The sequence below is a fragment of the Phoxinus phoxinus genome (assembly GCF_949152265.1).
Source record: "Phoxinus phoxinus genome assembly, chromosome: 3".
Classification (NCBI taxonomy): Eukaryota; Metazoa; Chordata; class Actinopteri; order Cypriniformes; family Leuciscidae; genus Phoxinus; species Phoxinus phoxinus.
This window is the reverse complement of record NC_136878.1, coordinates 14561044-14581791: the sequence shown is the minus strand read 5'-3', so window position 1 is coordinate 14581791 and position 20748 is coordinate 14561044. Positions and strand designations below refer to the sequence as shown.

The 20748-nt window shown below is 38.0% G+C and overlaps 2 protein-coding genes across 5 annotated transcripts; one reads left to right on the top strand and one right to left on the bottom strand.

Annotated features, from left to right (window-relative positions):
* Positions 1-659: 659 nt before the first annotated feature.
* On the bottom strand, positions 660-9247 carry dgcr8 (DGCR8 microprocessor complex subunit). 3 transcript variants are annotated; one of them, XM_079608644.1, is made up of 15 exons: positions 9169-9209; positions 8744-8953; positions 7166-8164; positions 6700-6862; positions 5768-5910; positions 5317-5650; positions 5028-5225; positions 4840-4941; positions 4393-4491; positions 4202-4284; positions 4015-4115; positions 3758-3864; positions 2808-2935; positions 2592-2705; positions 660-2433 (listed from the first exon to the last, which is right to left on the bottom strand). In XM_079608644.1, the coding sequence occupies exons 3-15, from the start codon at positions 7859-7861 to the stop codon at positions 2350-2352; spliced, it is 2352 nt and encodes a 783-aa protein (XP_079464770.1). In that variant the 5' UTR covers positions 7862-8164; positions 8744-8953; positions 9169-9209; the 3' UTR covers positions 660-2349. The 3 variants fall into 3 exon arrangements, with proteins under 3 accessions (XP_079464770.1, XP_079464771.1, XP_079464769.1); XM_079608645.1 differs by having other exon boundaries at positions 2817-2935; XM_079608643.1 differs by having other exon boundaries at positions 8744-9247.
* A 569-nt stretch (positions 9248-9816) lies between these two features.
* On the top strand, positions 9817-20478 carry tia1l (cytotoxic granule-associated RNA binding protein 1, like). 2 transcript variants are annotated; one of them, XM_079608655.1, is made up of 11 exons: positions 9817-10134; positions 10835-10931; positions 11323-11421; positions 12421-12475; positions 12608-12695; positions 12790-12865; positions 17703-17811; positions 17957-18055; positions 18313-18397; positions 18481-18616; positions 18719-20478. In XM_079608655.1, exons 1-11 carry the CDS (start codon positions 10100-10102, stop codon positions 18869-18871), a joined length of 1032 nt encoding a protein of 343 aa, XP_079464781.1. In that variant the 5' UTR covers positions 9817-10099; the 3' UTR covers positions 18872-20478. The 2 variants fall into 2 exon arrangements, with proteins under 2 accessions (XP_079464781.1, XP_079464782.1); XM_079608656.1 differs by having other exon boundaries at positions 9919-10134; positions 18722-20478.
* Positions 20479-20748: the final 270 nt, after the last annotated feature.

The window sequence follows — 20748 nt, the reverse complement described above, 5'->3', positions numbered from 1 at the left end:
AGTCGTACACCCCAGACATTTATTGGGAAAGCATATTCTCTAAGCACTCTTAATATGGCAGCAGCCTTGTGCTCATTGAAAACGGGAAAAGTGTCTTCACAAACAGTAAACATTCAGAAGCACACAAACTAAAACACTGAATTCACTGACAGTGCACTGCATTTAGTCGCTGTCCCAAGAAAACCTGATTCACTTAGTGTTAAACAGACTTTGACCTTCCTGTCATTTCTCAAGGCCAGAATATATTTTTCTTTCTCCCCTAATAGTTTCTAGGGCTAGGCAATTTTTTTTAAAATTTTCTATTGATTATTTTTTTAATGCTCATCAAAGGCCACAACCTTTTTCCATATTTATCTATTACCCAAAAGCCAGTATTAGTTTTTCTACATTGTTCATAAGCCTGCAGCCTCCATATTACAGATAATTCTGAGATTTTATGTTTGTTTTATCTTAAACATAAAATAACCTGATCCTGTTTGATCAAGGCATGCAACTGTTTTGACTTGTCCAATTTTCACCATACATTTTTTTTTATCTTGCACCAAAATCCGGTCTATTCATTGTATGCATTTGAAATATAGAGTTGGGTTCTGTTTTAATGTACCCAAGTATAGCCTACCTAAAATAAAACGTTTAATATATAGGTTTGTGGCTTTTAATTTTTAATTAACCACTTGTAAACGTATTCACGGTTCTTTTTTTTAATAAATATAGGATTTGTATTAAATCTATATTCATTGAGGAGAATCGAATTGAGAGCTTGCGAATAGAAATGGAACATCTGAATCGATACCCAGCCCTAATAGTTTCAGGGAAGTGGTGGTTTTCTTCTAACAGGGACCATCATTTTATTCCAGCAGTTATTGCATCTTTTTTATTATTTAATAATTCCATGTATGTTTAGATATATTATGAATAGCTATGCAGCAATATTCTATAAAAATGCATAAGACTTAAAGCTTTGGTTCACACTGCTCTTCAAGCTATTGAATACAACGACATGGTCTGATTTTCTTCGAGGTATGGAGTTACCACCTGTTTTTAGGTAAACTGCCTTCTGAAATAATGTGGTTCAAACTATAATACACTGTGATAAGATCTGAACAAAACCAGCACAATCACCTCAGCAAAATGTCCACAAAACCATACAGAATTTAAGACAAACTCAAAAAGCACATGCGTAGAAGGCATTTTCTCTAAAATATCAATGCATAAAGCAAGCGTCACTCCACAAATACATAACGTATAGCATCACAAATGCAGATTTAAGTGAGGCGTTTCCCTTTTGAAACGCAAGGTACCAATGAAAGGGGTACAAACTGAGGCAACATATACTATTTTTTAGATTACCTATTGAAGATTACCAACCAGTATCTAATGCAAGAGTTAATTATATCAAAGTTTAACGAAAATGTAATAAAAAAGACACAAAAAAAATAGCATACGCAAGCATCCTATATCCCTGATGTCTTCCTCAACGAACTACAGTACCTCAAACACTTGTGCTTTCTCTGCCGTGCTTTCTGAACAAGTAGAGCAACTGCTCAAGTTGACCATTGGTGTACTGTGCATCACCCCTTAATTAAAATTCTAACTAAAGGCTTGTTCATTTCACACACAATGAAATAGTTCCAACATTAGTGCATTTCTTAACAGCAGTTGGAAGGTAAGTGTGCATATGAAATGCTTTAGAAATACAACATTTAAATGCTTCACATGCCAATAAGAACTAGACATGGCCACTAAAGAAAACCCACACACTTTAAGTCATTATAAACTATTTTCCAGATAAAAGATCACGTGCACTGAATGAACAACTCTGCATGCCACAGAAGCTGACAAAGGAACCAATCCTTGTAAAATGAAAAACGCATCAGTAAAGAGTACTGAGATAGTCTCGCGTGTGAAATCTGTAGTCACACAGTAAATATGAAATGAATGTATTTGCCGTTTAAGAAGGGAAAAGCAACTTTTTTTATTAACATCTAAAAGCCACAAACTTAAAAGCATCTGTAATACTTAATACACATTTTGTATGATTTTCATATAGGCATTGTCAACGGCCATCATTATTTGTGCACTTTTCAGGTGCAGAAGTGCATCTGGAGGTATTTAATGCTCATTCTACCTTCCCTGTGCATGTATACCACTCTGACTGAACCCATTCATTACGGGCAATAATTGGACTGGGAATAGAGCTCAAAAATCAGATAGAAATGTAACTAGTATTGCCATTTTGCACTGTAAAGTAATGCATAAGTCAGTTAAATGCTGCGATGACCTTTTGTTATAGAACTATTACCATTGGTCAGTGCTATCTGCTATCACAAGTTGCTGGATGAGGGTTTGCTAGACGTCAACAGTACACAGCGGTTGACTGCCAGGTTGAGCAGACTCCATTATAGTCATCTTCGGCTTCTTTCTTGCCTCCTCCTGAAACAAATATAAAAAGACAAGTTAGTACGCACTAGAAAAGCTGTTTAGCTGTCACTTAATTTATTTTTGGTCGACTGCAATGCATCAACTTGTCCAAAGAGGATGTTTGTTTTTACTCTTTAGCCAACTTAATTTATCCATATTTGCAGCTATACCCTTTCTTCAGCCAGTTTCATCATCTCCTCTCGTAGTTTGTTGAGGATGTGGAGGTTTGGCTTGTTCTTTTTGGCATACTGCTGAAGCTCAATCACACTTTTATCAGAGTTCTCCTAAAGACGATAAGAATTCAACAATACAACCACATTAAAAAAAAAAAGAATTCCCCTTATGAACACATATGCAGAGTATGATTTGACAAAGATAGTGCTGACCTTTTTTACCATCTTGTTGCTTTCTCTGCCGTACATGCGCAGCAGTGAGCCCCAGTTCTTCACGTGAGGATGAAGCATCTGGAGAATCTTCTGTGACGCCAGCTGCTTTCCAACCCTCTTATTTTTACCTGCAGTCAACAAGAGTTAACAGTATTAGCTACGTGGCTTGTGAATAACCTGCAGGGTGGACCAACACTTATTTCAAAAGTCTAGCGCTGTGAAACATTGGTTTTTACTTGTGTGCTTTAAACAACCCTATACGGACACACTGAAGCTTGAGTCGCCATTGCCTAGTAAATTTATTTTACTCACCAGACTTTTTACATGGAATGCAAGAACAATGCAAATGAAAAAAACTACACAAATAAAATATAAATTTCAAACACTATGAAAGTAAACAGTCTGTAATAAAATAAGACCCAATAATCAAACTACAATAGCACAAATAAACAATAGAACAAAGATACAAATTAAATAAACAGTGCTTTTCATGTTTTTCAGGTGGATCCAACAGTAGTTAGATACAGATTAGGTACAGACATTGGATAAAGTAATGAAATGTAAAATAACACTGCATAATTTTCACGTTAGTCTTACATTCGCTTAAGACATTACCAATGTTTACAGGGATACTCACCAAGACGAGCATTTTGACAATTTTGTGTGAAATTGTCCATTCAAGCGCAAGACTACGTGAAAAGGCTCAATTCAGTATTTCAAGCGTCGGACGGTGCGTAAAGCTCAGCAGGCAATGAAATGATCTGCGCTAAACTTACTTTTTGCCTCTAACTCAAATCACAGGCGACTGCAATCATACAATTTACTAGCCATTGGCTAATTAAATTAGTAAAACTTAGTCGCCTAGCGTGAAGTTTGGTCGCATTTGCGAGTGATTTACTCGCAATATTTTCAGGGTTGTTTAAATTAAAGTTCTTTTTAAGCATACTCACACCAGCCGCGTACAGTGTGCTTCCCACATGTCATGACGTATTCACTCTTCTGGTTCTTTCCTGGGATCACCTCAAACTTGATGCTGGTGTCACCCATGCCATGGTTTCTATGGAACAGACAGCAACAGATCTTCAGTTGCTTTTCAAACAGACATGATGATAATAAGGACCCACAGACTGTCTGGTTGTATTAACAGGTGTGTTTCTTGTAATATTGAATTGTGTGTAATCAAACGGGAAACCACATCATAGCATACCTCTTAAGGCACTCATGAAGGATCTGATATGGTGAGAGTAAACCTGCTTTGTTTGTCAGCTCGTACACCCTTGAATCTTCAATACTGATATGATTAAAATACTGGGAGAAGGAAATAAACAGCCTTAAGTACCACAACGAACTCTGACCAAAGATAAAATGTCTTCATTTAGAAAGAAGAGCAGTACCTCCAGTTCATCTCCCTCTGCGGGCTTCTCCTCAGACGTCTGCTTCACAAAGTCAGGAATGAGGATCTCCAGTGTTGCTCGAGCTGTCCAAAAGAGAACAACACTATGAATAATTACGGTTCTCCAGTCAAATAAAAGTTTATAGTAATCTATTCATAAAAAAAGCATTTTTTGCAAAAGATTTAAGGTACCAGCTTTATTCTTGGCAAGTTTTTTACTACTTGCTGTTCCTGTGCCATAAGTAACACCATCTATAATGACTGAGGCTCCGAAGGGTTCACTTGGGTTTTCTGTGCAAAGAAAACGTTACATTAAGACCTTTATATTTCATTTAAAAAAATTACAACTCAAGAGGCCATGTATTACAGCAATTTCACCATGTTTAGAGGAAATTGGCACAACGAAAAGCCCAAAATCTCTTCAACTGTTCGGCATGGCCTTTAAGCGGCTTATTGCTTTTACAGCATTATAACACAAATGTTCAATTGCAATGATGAAATCACAATCCATTTTCTGCTAAGTGACAGTTCATTAGCATAACTGCAAATTATACTGCAGATATGACATACTAATAATTCAACTCATGCTTATTACTGGCCTTTTTAAGTTATTTTAGTCTTATGCATTATTCTACTTACCACATTCAAAAAAGTTGTAAACTGGTCGCACTTTGAGGACTCTTTGCATATACTCATGTAAAATGCACACTTCTGACTTCCCATTGGGGTTGATTACAAACTCTGAAATATAAACATGGTCAGTCTTGTCAAAACACCACGTTCTGTGCTTTACAATTCATAAACGTACTGACTCTCAGGACAGGTACCTTTCTTTGTCGGTGCGTCTTGTACGGACAGTGTGATAAGTTTCTGATTGGCCGGTAGAATGGGCCTCTCAGACTCAGCCTGCTTCCTCTTCATGTCCCTGTTGAACTGTCTGCGCTCGGCCCATGTGCGAAACTTCTTCACTGTCACTTGCTCAAAATCAAAGCACTTCTCTAGGTAGCTTCTAAACTCCTCAATTTCTGGGATGCAAGTCACAAGAAGATAGGGTTTACAAACCATGTGTATATTGAATAATGATGTAAAAGAGAGAATAAAACCAAATTCTCTTACCAATAGACTCATCTTTGCAAACCTCCACCTTGGCTCTGACCTGGCCCAGCGCCCCCTGTGCAGTATCACAGGCTTGGCTCTCCTTCCCCTCGGAGGATCCTCCTGGCTCCATGATGTCAGGATCTGGATCTTCTGATGTTGGTCTGCCAGTCGGCTCTTCTGTGGCAGTAGAGTCAGGCTCATCAGCTCTCTCTGATGAGACGGCCTCCTCCCCAGATTTCACTGGAGACACCTCTGCTGTCGGAGTCACCTCTCCATTCTGTTCCCTCTCTTCATGTTCCTTCATTTTCTTGTAGTGCAAGCAGGGAATGCTACTGGTTGGTGGGTCATGTTTCTAGGGGGGAAATGAGTAGAATACGGGGTATGAGGTGCATGAGAACAAAGATGAATTCAATTTGTATTCAAATCAATTAATCTTGGAAAGTCTTATCTTATGACTTAAACCATTTACTCTAATGCTTCCTGTTCCAAGGAAGTAAGGTCTGGACCAGGTCACAACTCTGGTTTCCCGGTGGAGGTAGACTGGAATGCCAGAGTTATGGAATGTCATGATCCATCCATCGGGTAACGGCTCAGTTGGCGGACGCCCACGACCTTAAAAAATAAATAAATAAATAATATTAATGTTAATCAATAGTGATAAGCTAGAGTCACAGAGTCCTATGTAGGTTTCTGTTCCGAATTATTGTTAGTCACTTACAAAAACATTAACTAAACAAAACAACTATAACAAAAAAAACGCAAATATATTTTCACAATGCCAAACTTTACTTTAAAAAAAAACATGACCACAATTTACTTTTAGTCTAATACAGAATATACACTACAAGACATTAAAAAAGAAGAAAGAAATTCATATTCTTACTCAGCAATAATACATTAAATTGATCAAAAGTGAATTCCTGACACAGGAATGAATTACATTTTAAAATATATAAAAAGAGAACAGATATTTTAAACTGTAATATCTAAAAAATATTACCGTTTTACTGTATTCAAATAAATGCTATTTTGGTGAGCATGAAAGACTTTTCAAAAACCATTTAAAAGTCTTGCCAACCCAAAACTTTTGAACAGTATCCAGCTATAATGATAATCAGAAAATGTGTATGTATGTATGTGTATATATATATATATATATATATATATATATATATATATATATATATATATATATATATATATGCATCACACACACAAGCACAAAAAAATCTAAAACTAAGAAAAGTACAGAAAACTATAATATACATTTGTTTGAAAAGACCCATCACCTTTGGGTATTTATGTAAAGATAAAGGGATGGAACTATCCCTTTAAGACATTTTAAAGTAATGCAGTCTAACATTTTAGAGTAGCAAGAGCGTTTATGACTAGAGGGCTCACTCTTAAGAACGGTCTTAATTTTGGTCATCATGGGCTGAACTCCGGACTCCCCATCCGAATGGTGATCACTGTCTCCAGCGAACTTGTCTTCAGCCAGACGCCTCTTCTTGGGCATGGGCATGCCTTCCTCCAGCAGGGCATCTACATCATTATCAAAGTCCTCCTGGAAGAGTAGGTGGGTAAGAAACTGGCAGCCAATGACATGCCATCATATAAACATACGTTGAGAAGCCGATTTGAATCAAGCCCACTTTGGGAGCTGTAATTCAAATGTTCTTCAAATGGACCACCTTGTTACACTCCAGGATCCATCTTGATGAATGAAAGACACGTGCTCTATTTGTGGTAGATACACATTTCAGTAGATGTTTTGAATGATGGGCATTTAAAGGTTTAGATGACAATAATTAAACTACATATACTGTATTATTTCAATTTTTCAACCAAAATCAATCATGCATTTTACCTCATAGCAGTAATTCAGGTCCTCCTCTTGCGCTTGCTCTTGCTGAGCTATCATCTGAGACCTGAAACCACTCTGCTCTCCGTCTTCCGCTTCCAGAAAGTTCTCGCTGAAATCTTCCAGGTCGTCCAGCACGGCAAACTCAACCTTGTTCTCCTGCTCTGTCTCCAGCTCTTCGCTGTTTCTAGCTAAACCTGAGGAACCGCCGCTCATGTTCGAGCTGCCCGGAACACTTCTCTGTTTTAAAGGATCATGCAATTCGCCATTCAGGCCCTCTAGGCTCTGATCTTCATTCCTAACCTGCCCCAAACCAGTATACAAGACCTTCCTGTCTTTGCTCTTGCTGCTGTCAGAGAAACTGACACTGATCTTGACATCTTTGAGGAGTTTTAGATCAGGTAAGAACTTGGTAACTGGGGGAGCGTGGCGGGCGGTTCTAGGGCACTTGGCCATGGGCTCACAATTATCTGACAGGCAGCTACTAACGGACAATGTGCGCTTGTTGAGGAGAAGCTGTTCGTCCCTGTCCACTGCTGGGGTGTGTTGGTGTCCATCACCACCAGAGCTAACGTCCATTTCCTCTGCGTCACTGGACGTTTGCAGGGGAGGTGGTGGAGGTGCTTTACAGTAATCATTCCCCGCAAATATTGCGTCTGGTGGCTCCAATGGGAGGGGAGGTAAAATCTCATTCACATCCATGATAAATTTCTTTAAAAGAGCTAGGTTAAAAAATATACGAGAATGCAGTTGGGAAGGGATCTGTCTAACTCAGCTAAAAAGCCCTAACACATGCATGAACACATTACACAACTCAAGACGCCTATTTAATAATATTCATGTGAATGGTTGAATATGCTAAGCTGACTACATTGTTCTTTTCATTAATGTAGACAGCTTTTTAGAAATCACTGTCTCAATTATTGGAAATCACAATGCATTCAGCTTAAAAGTTGACCACATCTAAACTCTGTCCATCCTGGGAAGCCAGCTCTTCTGTCAGTGCTGAAAGAAAGAAAAAGAAAAAAAACATCAGGAGAAATTCAAAGAGCACCATAAAAATGTTGACCGGATCTAGATGGCTAAACTTCTAAGATGCATATTTAATTCCCATATGCTTATGGTGCCGTATGCCGCAGACAGCAGTATTAACACAACCGACTAACTGTGCATTTGTATGTCGCAATGAAAATAGAGTGTTGTTGCTAAATAAAAGGCTCGGCAAATAAACACTGTATGTTATAATGAACCACAAGCCTAAAGGCCTTTGCTAATTGGTCGGCTAGGAGGAGTAACGTAACTAAAAGCAATATGGTTAACGTTACATCTTACCAAAGCAGATACAAAAAAACCTGCAATTTAGTGTCGTATCTTCTTGTCATAAAACAATTAAGTTACCAGCGCGCTTTTTGTTTTGTTCTGCAGAAACCGATCTATGCTTCGATTAACGTTGATCCGTGTGTTAGCCATAGAAAGGAGCCGTGTGCGGCACTCAAACCTTTTCAGCTGAACTGAGCGTGAATCTGCAAAATGTCGACAGGAATAAATATCAGAGATTTCGACACACTCTTCTCTTTTACTCACCTAACTACACAAAAACTCTACTGAAGACAGCATGTACTACTCAAAGGGTTTCACTGTTTGTGGGCTTCAGATGGCCGTCTCCTCTCTCCGCCATCTTCAGAGCGGCATCAGGGGATCTGAACACGCCTCTCAACCGGTGCCAACGTGCGTTTGATTGGACCAACGTGGTACATTTTCACTGAAATTTGCTTCACATGCTCCTAAATTGCACTTTAGGAAGATTTGAAAAAACATATTTGTTTCTTGGCTTGGTGAAATAAAAGACAAAAAAACATTATCAGACACATAAATAACACATTTACAGTGTTTAAACTTAGTTTGGTGGATTTGTGAGTGAACAGTGATTAAACTTCAGGCATGAAGTTTGTGTTTAGTAGTGGCGTACAGTTTTATTATACAAAGGACTCAGTAGATATGGCTATTACTTGTCTTTCTTGGTAAATGCAAAAGGCATGAAATGAAACTCAAAAAGGGCCGGATATGTGTCAGCTATGTACAATTCATGAATCGTGAACGAAAACGAATCGTGCTTTTGAGTCGGATCTTTTCAATGAATCGGTTGACATATTGCTTTGAAGAGAACAACACAGAGATACAGCAGGGTCAATATGAGGTATAGTATAAGAATTGAATGTAAATGCAAATAAAGTATGCAAATTAAGCAGATTTTCTAAATGATTTAATTTTTTAAGCAGATTCCCCCCTGGAACGAATTAAATTGGGACAGATGAAATCACAATAAATTCCTTTATAAATACAAATTAATATATTTATTTACTTATGGCTTTACTGGAACGTTAGACCTATTTTTTTTACAGTCTATGGTTAGACCATGTAATGTTACGCCGAGATGTGATGTAAACGATTCACTGAATCAAAAGAATCGATTCTCGGAAATGAGCCACCAGGGTCAGCGTATGATCTGATAGGGGGCAGTAATCGGTCTCTTTCTCCAAAAACAGCAGACGCTGAAGAGGAACGCTTGAAGCAGTGGTACAATATCTTAAAAATATAGGGATATATAGTAGGATTTAGTTTTTTTTTTTTTTTTTTTTTTTTTTTTTTTTTTTTTTGATATAGTTACAATGTAGCTCATGTTACATACTCCTGTACAGTAGGTGGCGGTATGCACCTTATAGTCATGGTTGCAATCTGCCATTAATCGAAAAGAAGAAGAAGAAGAAGAAGAGGAACGCTTGCAACGTCATGTGATGACGTTTTATGAGTAACGTCAGAGGAAGTTATTCCAGTAAATTCGCGTTAACTAACAAGTTAAAACCTTAGAGGCTTTATCCACTCCAACGTTAAAAACAGAGCAGTTTTTAATCAAAGCGTCAACCTTTTCCCACCAGCACGATGATGATGATGGACGAGGATCAGCCCAGGACATTGTGAGTGCTGCTGTAGTTTAGTCGGCCGCTTTGCGAAGCCAAACTCGTGTTTTAACACGTTTATTAAAGCGGCGCACAGGTCGCAAGCACAGCGAGCCAAACTTCACATTATGAGCTCAAGAGCATGAGCCCGTTAATTACTCAGTGTTATATATATTAATTGTTATATGGACGTCCATGCTTTCAGCGCCTGCAGCATAAGCCGGCTAGACAAACACAAAACTGGGGCAGCGGAACCGAGCCTAGTAGCAAAGGTCTCGACATGAATATACTGTTAGTCTTAACGCTGTTTTAATTTGTCCATTTATATCCACATGGCTGAACTAATCTGTCCGCATTGTGAGTAATTACAGTGCAGAAGAGGCTTTTGCTAGCATACAAGTTCCGTTGGTAGCGCTAGGTTGCTGTTACCCAAAGAGCTAACTACTAAAAAAAGCGCTTAAATGTTATTATACCCCCCACAGGGCCTTTTTAGTGCCTTTCTTTTGTGTAAATTGTAGCATCAGAAAGACAGCATATTTGCTAGGCGTCGTTTCTATCACATGTAGAGCTTTAGGATCACATTAGCTGTTCGCTCTCGTGCGCTGAAAACGTGGCAGAAATGAAACCCCGCGGAATGCGTTGCTGGCGTGAGAGATGGAGGAAAACCGCGACGCAGTGGCCGTGTTTCTCAGTTGGCTTTGCTCTCCTGTGTTTTTAGGTATGTCGGGAACCTCTCCAGGGACGTGACGGAGGCCCTCATCCTGCAAGTGTTCTCCCAGATCGGACCATGCAAAAGCTGTAAAATGATCATTGATGTGAGTTAAAAGAACATCTGAAATCCAGAGATCCCACTTTCATGGAAAACGGGGAAATGTATGGTTTTTAAATTGTGCTTTTCAGGCCTGCTAACGTTATTCAAGTTAGTAGACTCTTAAGTGTCATGGACATGTCTCTAGTTAATACACTTATCTAACTATGTTCAGGTCTAGCTGTTGTTCTTTTTTAATTGATGAATCGGTTCACAAAATGGTCTATGATTTGATGGATGAACAGATCTACATCAGAATGATTTTCAAAAAAAATTGTGGTAACTGGATAGGTCATGGAAATTCACTTATCAAAAAGACTCAGAGTGGGACGTTGGAAACCTATAACTCCCCAAAATCGGTGTTTGACTTGGTTCAATTAATCTTTGTTTCTTTTTAGACGGCCGGCAATGATCCATACTGCTTTGTGGAGTTCTATGAGAACAGACACGCTGCAGCAGCTCTGGCTGCCATGAACGGCAGGAAGATCTTAGGAAAGGTAAGAATATATCTCGCATATGCTCACAAAAGTAAGCTTGATGTGGTTTGAAATTAAGCTTCACCTCTTAAATGTGGTGCCAAAGCTATGGTAATGCTGTTTACTAAGATGACACACATAATGTTAAGTTAGCACATTTATAGTGCGTTTATAGGTAAATCGCTTATAACTTGTGCATCAAATCCTTCATATCATCAACTATCTAAATCAAATCAAAATGATCAAGGATTTACTGCCATTTTAAAGACTTTTGCTCAGTTTGGACCAGGCCAAATAAAGACTTTAAGAAATGTAAGAATCTGCGCACATATGACAATGCACAGTGAACAAGTCAAATTCTGGTCATGTGTTCAATGTACATGCTCATAAAATTAAGCTTATGGCTTTAATATAGTAATATGTATTTAAATGTAGCTGAGAATATTATGGCTATATTGGTATCTATAAGAGAAAATATTTTCCCAGAAAGTCCTTGCAACAAAAAGCCTTAATTTTTCCAATGGAGTGGCTCATTACTCAAAATGTAATATTCCAAACTTCACAAAGCATGTGAGAACGTGGCACATCCTCGTTGTTTCTTTAAGTCATCTTTTGGGTACAGGTTGACAATTTTTATTTATGTTCCCCCCTGCATGTCTGTTAACACCTAGCCTTGCTTTATAATCATCTACACCTGTACCAGGCCTTCAAATTGAGCAAATCCTTGGCAAAAATATATTCAGTGCAAATATTTGATTAGGTAATGAATGATATTTTGAAGAGTAATACTGGTTGATATCACTCTGTTGTAAGTCTCTTGCCATTTAGGCTCTTTACTATGTAGTAAATAATTCAAGTCTTTTTTTAAATTGTTCCTTTTTCTTTGAGCTTGAGTGATCAAAAGTTTTTTTTGTCCGATAATTTCTTCTGCATTTGGAGGCTCACCATATTATGCGGCTAATTAAGATGAAGGTGATGTTATGCTGATGTTTGTCTCGCTCTTCCCGGTCTCTACTATAGGATATGAAAGTTAACTGGGCCTCAATGCCAAGCAGCCAGAAGAAAGACACAAGCAGTAAGTGTCCTCCTTATGAGATGGGGTTTAATTTGACTTCTGAATATTGCTAATGGATGCATGTGTGGTCAAACTGTAAAGCATTCATTATTTATCTTTGTCAAACTGTTTCCCCTCGAACCATTATTGTAGATCATTTCCATGTCTTTGTCGGTGACCTGAGCCCAGAAATCTCAACAGATGATGTCAGAGCAGCCTTTGCTCCATTTGGAAAGATATCGTAAGGAGAATTTAGTATTGTGTAAATCAGGTGTTATTTAAAACTCGTTAGAGCTGGATTGTCTTAACATTCGGATTCTTCATTTTTGGTGCAGTGATGCCCGCGTGGTGAAGGACCTGGCCACAGGCAAATCTAAAGGATATGGTTTCATCTCCTTCATTAATAAATGGGTAAGTTTTCATATTATTCGTTAACCTGTTGAAGCACACTAGCCCGACCTCGGGCTTGACGTCACCGTTTACCTTTCTTTACATTTACTATATAGGAAGATTTGGAAGGTCTATGGGGTTTAGTGTCAATACACAGTGTCTGTTTTATGATATAGATGCTCCAGCGACAGTAATGTAGTAATTTGTGTAAGGAGCACATAATCAAAACGGGACTTCATACCCTGTGATATGAAATCGCTTTTTTGAGATTAATAATGTTTGTCACACTTGGGTAAACTTCCATGACTAGAGTCCAATAGAAAACATCCAACAGCACTTCTTGTCCATAATAGCATTAAATCTGTGAAATATTTACATATTATACATCGTTTACGTCAGATTTTGTATGAACGATCTGCCTCCATTGTTCTTCAAGAAATGATGCAATCTGAGCAGCTTTTGTTGTAAAAACTAATATGATAGTATACATTACACCTTACAAACAAAGTTTTTTTAATATATATAATAGGGTGGTAGTTTTACTCAATATCCATCCAAGGCAGTCAGATTTTGTGACATCTTTCTAGAGGAATTGCCAGTCATTTACCGTATTTTCCGGACTATAAGTCGCTCCGTAGTATAAGTCGCATCAGTCAAAAAATGCGTCATGAAGAGAAAAAAAAAAATAATCGCACTGGACTTTAAGTCGCATTTATTTAGAAATGTATTTACAAAATCCAAGACCAAGTACAGACATTTAATCTGGAAAGGTAAGTTATTCAACTACACAACAGCACACAGAACAGGCTGAATAGGTGCATGTTAACGTAACACAGGGTTTCCCGCAGCACTTTGGAACTAAGGCGGCCGCCTAAGCAACACACGCCTGTCGCTTTAACTACGTCGTCAAAGAAATGTATATGAGCGATATCTGCCGTTACTCTGTCCTGTTTAGAGCTTAGATTATCTGCCCGAAACCGATATTTCCCCCCGCTATACTCGGGCCAGGCCTGTGATCTAGAGACGTGCGGCGTGGGACTAGATTTGATGGCCGAGTGCGAGCGGTAGCCTAATGTACTCACTGTGTGTGTGCGGACTGCGGGAGAATAAAACGATTAAACAGAAATATCTATGAATAAAACATATAAAAACTAATAAATTGTTATTCATCTGTTGCAGAAAAGCAACAAGAACAACAAACAAAATATAAATGATTTACAGGCCAGAGTTTCTACTTGTAACATGTTTGCAGCGTTGAGCGATGTAGCCAATCACAGACATGTTGATTTCTTGAACACAATGGCCAATCAGAAGCATTTAAGATAAAATCCCCTCACCGCTCAAAATTGACTTTTTGTTCAGTGCTGAATTCTGCATGCTGGCAAATCCTGAGATAAAAGATATTATGAAAGACTCATTATGCAGTCACCTTCATTGATAATAACAGAGATGTATGAGATCGCGATGAACTGATGTCAGCTTTTTAGGAATTATTGAGGGAGCGCACTTTGCGCGCATTCAGTCATGGCAAACCATACACGCAGCCTGCTTGATTTTGTTAAATTAACAGTGGTTTGTGAGTGTTAATGCTTTAATAACAAATCATTTATCGGGAGCATTTATGCTGATGTGTATAATGGCGACACGTAGGCTAACGTTAAGTTACACCTTAACTAACACATTTTCTGCGGGAAACCCTACGCAATAGCATGAAAAACATACCTGGGAGGCTGAATAGGCTAAATTAACATAAGCCAGCGAGTCCAACAAGTTACCGGTAAGCAAGTTCACCAAGCTCCCGCGATCTCATTCCATAACACTGAATCCATTGAATTCTTCCTCGGGTGTCGCTTCTGAGCAACTCTCGCGGCTGTAGACGGTAATGTTTTCTCTTGGTTCATCTCAGTCAGTATGAGTTAATTGTATAAGTCGCTCCTGACTATAAGTCGCAGGACCAGCAAAACTATGGAAAAAAAGTGCGACTTATAGTCCGGAAAATACGGTACTCTGTAATCAGCCATTCACTGTCTTTGTGGTAAAATCTTGATGGACAGAAAATGTTGCACATGCGAAAACTTTTCCAACTACGCGCTTGATGTCTATCTTCCGCGTGTAAAGATGGGAGTTTTATGATTATGGATGGCTGTCTCGACCATATTCATCTGCGAGCTCTCGAATGATGCAGACAAGGAAAAATTATGTGAGCACACTGTAGATACGTATTATAAATGCATTATTGTCTTCAAGTCATGCAATGGATTAGGTAGGCTAGCAGTTTATAATCATAATTAACCTAGGGTCCAAAAATCCTCCAAATGTGATTTTATAAAGAACTACTTGTGTTAATGCCACAATAAAAGTGCATAGAATAAACCGTAATAGGGCTGCACGATATTGGAAAAAAATTACATTGCGATATTTTTTCCCCAACGATATATATTGCGATATTGAGAGTCATAACTCCAGGCTAAAGACAATAATTACCATTCCATGACAACCTGTCAGCGTCGCCGCTCCCACCACGCGCATCAAGAGCTGAGGGAGCACCAAAAAAATAGCCTAATGAAAAATCAATAATTCTAATGCCGATATTATTTCAGTATAGCAAAACAGACATCCCAAGTCTCCCGGAAGTTCCGGGAGTCTCCCGCATATTGATAGCGGCTGATGCCCGCGAATTAGTTAAAATCTCCGGAATCTAGAGCGAGCGCGCCCGCGAGACAGAGAAACCGCGCAGCGCGTGCACGGCAGAGAGGGAGAGAGAGCAAGAGACCGCGCGCGTGCCTCATGAAGCGCGTAATATCTCCGCTGGTGCTACTGTGCTACTACCCTTCACATCGCATGTTCCGGCGATGTGACTATCGCTCACTCGCACATTGCGATGTCGATGTTAAAATCGAATATCGTTCAGCCCTAAACCGTAACAAGATCCTGGTTGATGAATGATCTTCCAGCGCAGTTTAAGCTGTGCACTTCTATGGCGAGTGGTAAATCAAGACCCGTCAATATTCGGATCAAAGCAATCCAAGTGCACTCCAGCTGTAAAACGGAGTCTGATTAATTACTCTCTACACATCATCCCTACAACTATACCCACCCACCCACCATACCCAAGATCCAGTTTCCATTGGTTGAACTTTCAAATGATGTTGGAAAACACTTTGTCACGATCGTGACGCCATCCAATCCCAGAAGTCCTACAATTGAAGCCAAGCCGCATGGCATGTCACACCGTGATCTACGCATTGTCTTATGTTGTGTTTGGGCTCATTCGAGACTCTTTATTTAGAGCCGGTATTGATCTACTATGGTTTACTAATGTTTCATGTAGGTGCAGACAAAAACGTGGCAAAAAGCATCGTGTATACTGCTTACACGTGTGTTGTGGCGATTTTTCATACAAATACTTGGTATAGTTTTCTAACTGAAGCAAATGTGCTTGTATTCTAGTTGAGACCTTTTCAATGATATGAGACATAATTAGGGCTGGGCAAACGAAATTGATTTTTCGATTAATCGATTTTTAAAATGTGGTAGATTCAAAATCGATTCTCAAAGGCCAAAAATCTATTTTTTTCCATATTTATTTATACCTATCACCCAAAAGCCAGTATTAGTTTTCCTACAGTGTTCATAGGCTTGCAGCCTCCATGTTACAGATAATTCTGTGAGATTTTATGTTTGTTTTATCTTAAACATAAAATAACCTGATCCTGATTGATCAAGGCATGCGACTGTTCTGACTTGTCTAATTTTCAACATCAATTTTTCATCTTGCATCAAAATCCTGTCTATTCATTGTATGCATTTGAAGTTGGGTTTTAATGAACCCAAGAGTACCTAAAATAAAAAGTTTAATATACAGGTTTGTGGCTCTATTTCTTTTTATTAATTAACCACTTGTAAACTTATCTTCACCGTTTAAAAATAAATAAATATTGGATTTGTATTAAATCTATATTCATTGAGTCGAATCGGGAATCGAAATCGAATCGAAATCGAATCGAATTCAGAGCTTGCGAATCGAAATTGAATCGAATTGGAACATCTGAATCGATACCCAGCCCTAGACATAATCTGTTATGTACGCCTACTATGATTTTACAGATAAAATTTTCATGTAAAGCAGTTATTTTTCACACTATGAAAATAGAGCACTTATAATATGTCATCTAATTTTAAAGCACTTGTTAAGTGATGGTCATATAACCTATATTCACTGTAAAGCTAAGCTTCTAAACTTTTAAAAAGACACACATTTTGTGTTAAGCAAGAGGTTATGTAATGTGACAACCTACTTCATATTTAAGAGGTTATGGTGAACGATAACTGTTGTAAAGGTTTTTTTTGTAAATACTTAGAATTTGTGTGAATTTATGATAACAATAAAACGTGCGTGCATTGTTTAATGACAATCAAATTAAATTTTTTACTTTTTACATTACCGGTAAAACATTTTTTTAAAGAAATACTGGTTTAGTACACATTGTGTTTGTAAAAGTCACTGTAAAGGCTTTCTTTGTCAAAAAGAAAATAGAGTACTGGTAGTCAAAAACTACTCTAAATGTCCTTCAGCTTCTCTAACTTTTTATTTTTTAACTTGTAATAATTTGGAAAAATAAAGCTCAAATTGTCTTATTTCAAAATACACAAATATGCACAAACTCCAAAGGGTTCAGGAAATTCAAGCATTTGAGTTCAAGGATGTCATTTTCATGGTGTGGGCTCAAAGGGGGGAGGGGGGTGCAGCTCAATAAGTTAAGTGCCAAAATGATTCTCTGTTCCAACAGGTTAATATGAATGTAACATTTTGTATTTTGTTATTGATAAGTTTTATTGGTTTTGTTGCAACTGATAGGATGCAGAAAGTGCCATTCAGCAAATGAATGGCCAATGGCTGGGAGGAAGACAGATCAGAACAAACTGGGCCACAAGGAAGCCATCCGCTCCCAAACCAAACAATGAAGGTAAATCATTTTAAACTATTATTTGAAACTTTCTTTAGTTTACAATTTATTGACCACCTATTATGGAACTAGGTCGTTTTTATTTTATTTTATTTATCATGTTTGTTATACTACTCTAAATGTTCTCTATCTTTACTTTATAAAGCGTCCAGCAGCAAACACTTGTCCTATGAGGAGGTTCTGAACCAGTCGAGTCCTAGCAACTGCACCGTGTATTGTGGTGGCATTGCTACTGGCCTTTCAGGTTTGTACAGATGTCAAAATGTTGTACAGATGTCTAAATGTTGTAAGTTAGCATGTGTTGTGAAAATTATTGCTATTTTTTTTTAATGTGATCTTTTAAGCCCTAGTCAAATTTAAAAGTTTGCACAGTTTCAGTGAATAAGTGTCATTCAATTAAAATGGCTTAAAAGATAAATCTTTCAAAGCACATTTTAATATAATGCAGATCTTATATGCAGTCAGTGTGATGTTTGAATGTGTTTTTCTCATCCTCTGTAGATCAGCTGATGAGACAGACTTTCTCTCCGTTCGGGCAGATAATGGAGATCAGGGTTTTCCCAGAGAAAGGCTACTCATTTGTGAGGTATGTGTCACACTACTACTCTTAAGACTGGAAATCCCTTACCTATGCATATATATAAAAAATTAAGCATGTTGCTTTTTCAGGTTCGATTCTCATGAGGGTGCCGCCCATGCCATAGTGTCTGTAAATGGGACCTGCATTGAGGGCCACACTGTGAAGTGCTACTGGGGAAAAGAAACAGCTGATATGAGATCCATGCAACAGATGCAAATGCCCCAGGTACCCCTTTACCTTGATCTTGACCTCTCGGAAACATGTTTTTCCTCTGCCCTATTGCACACTCCTGTAAACTCAAGTCTTACTGTTTCTTCTTGTCCACAGCAGAATAAACCCACCTATGCTGCCCAACCTTACGGACAGTGGGGTCAGTCATACGGCAACGGTCAGCAGATGGGTCAATATATGCCCAACGGCTGGCAGATGCCCACTTACGGCGTCTACGGGCAGGCCTGGAATCAGCAGGGATATAAATAAGTACAAATGTGGCTGACTAATCCCTCAGTCCAATCATTAAACCCCACTTCAGTGTGGCATCTGCCCAATGGGACTCACCATTACACCGGTTCAGGGGTTATTGAAAGGGCTGCTTTCAGCCCACTGTACATTATACTCAGACCATTAACTTGGAAGGAATCCTGTCTTTTGTTTTTAGGCCCCAGGATTTTTTGTTCGTTTTTGTCAGATTTCCTTTTCTTAAAAGTACTGCATTTCGGGGACTTTAATTGTCTAGTTTTGCAACAGATGGAATGTCTTTTCAATGTGTTGAATCTGCAGGCTCAATTTAGCTCACACCTCAAACGGTGTAGAAAGTTTGAGGTCTAATATACTGCATTCTTTCTATGGAGCTCTTGTCTCTAAACCTGATTTGTTCACGAATATTTTTCTTTTTTTTTTCTGTCAGTACGGCTATGCTTTATATTTTTACAAGAAAGGTTTCAAGAATTGAGTCGTGTGATCCTGTTAATCAAATATAAAATATTTTATCTCGTGACGCCTAATGATAAAAAGTATTCTGCATATATAGAGGACATAATTCCGTGGCCTTGAATACTTGAGGTTTCAGGAAGTTCTTGATAAAGTTTTGGACACAATTACTAAAGCTTTTAACAAGTTGTATTAACACAGAGGTGCAGAAAACATGCTTCCTTTTTGTTCAGTTTAAACGTTAGACTTATTCATTTTGTAACATGGAATTGTTAGCTCAATTTTTAAAACGTTTTGTTTCATGTTTTTACAAAATCATGTTTGCTCGGATCAGTTGAGGGTGTGACGGCACAGCGGCTAATCAGCGGGAACGGCAGTGCTGTAGCATCTTTGTAAAGATTTTTGTAATTCTGTGTAAAATGAGGTTGTGAATTATTTCTTTAAATCTTGTAAATTCAGGGTTTGTTGAACATCTGTAATGTAATAATGTTGCATGGACATTCTGAGCTCTGTTCTTGTTACAATCTCTTGTGAAATCCATAAAAAGGTGTTCATTAGAGTTGCTGAGATGATTTTTTGTTTTTGTTTTTCAATGCTCCCTCCCCGTACTTCACCCTCAAGAGTCACTGTTGAATTCACAAGCCAAAGACATTGACTACAATGATGCGAGATCTTGCATGCTTCCACCTTGCTGTATTGAAACGGGGATTGTAATGTCAGTGTTTTCGAGAGGTGTAATATGGAAAGGTGAAGAAATGCGAGATGCTCCTATAGGTTTAAGCCACACGCTCGAGTTGCTCACAAAGCCGAACTATATCCCGGACACTGATGTTTTTCCTCCCACCATAATTCACTTTCTTTTTTTCTTACTGGGCCCTAAAACGGAGTCATGCTAAAAAAAAATGGATTGAAACAAATTGAAAATGAGCAACTGTCTTTTTTTTCCTTTAATTTTTGTTCTTTGTCATGTAAATTTATAAACATAGTTATTTAATGTCACTTTTTTTTCTCTCTAACTGGGATTTTTTTTAATTTGTAAAAAGCTAGAGAGATTTACTGTTATTTTTAAAACACCCCGATTATATGCTTCCATCTAATGTTGTTCTATTTACTCTATTTCATGTGTAAAAACACTTAATAATAACCATTCAAAACTACTTTCAGTTGTCTTGAGTGTTCAATGAACGATTATTTTCCAGTATTTCTTTACAGTTGTGTGATAATTCATGATGCTTTTTGGTGAAAGATGACCAATATGGGAGAGGGGTAAGATGTGGCACTTTCTGCTATGGTGCTTTTACACAGTGATCAAGCATTTGATCAGCATCAAAAAGAATGCATTCAATTATAAGAAAGTGTTTTGGTCATATTAAAAAAAAAAAAAAAAAACAGTTTTAATCTTTTATTAAATTGAAAAGTTATAATAT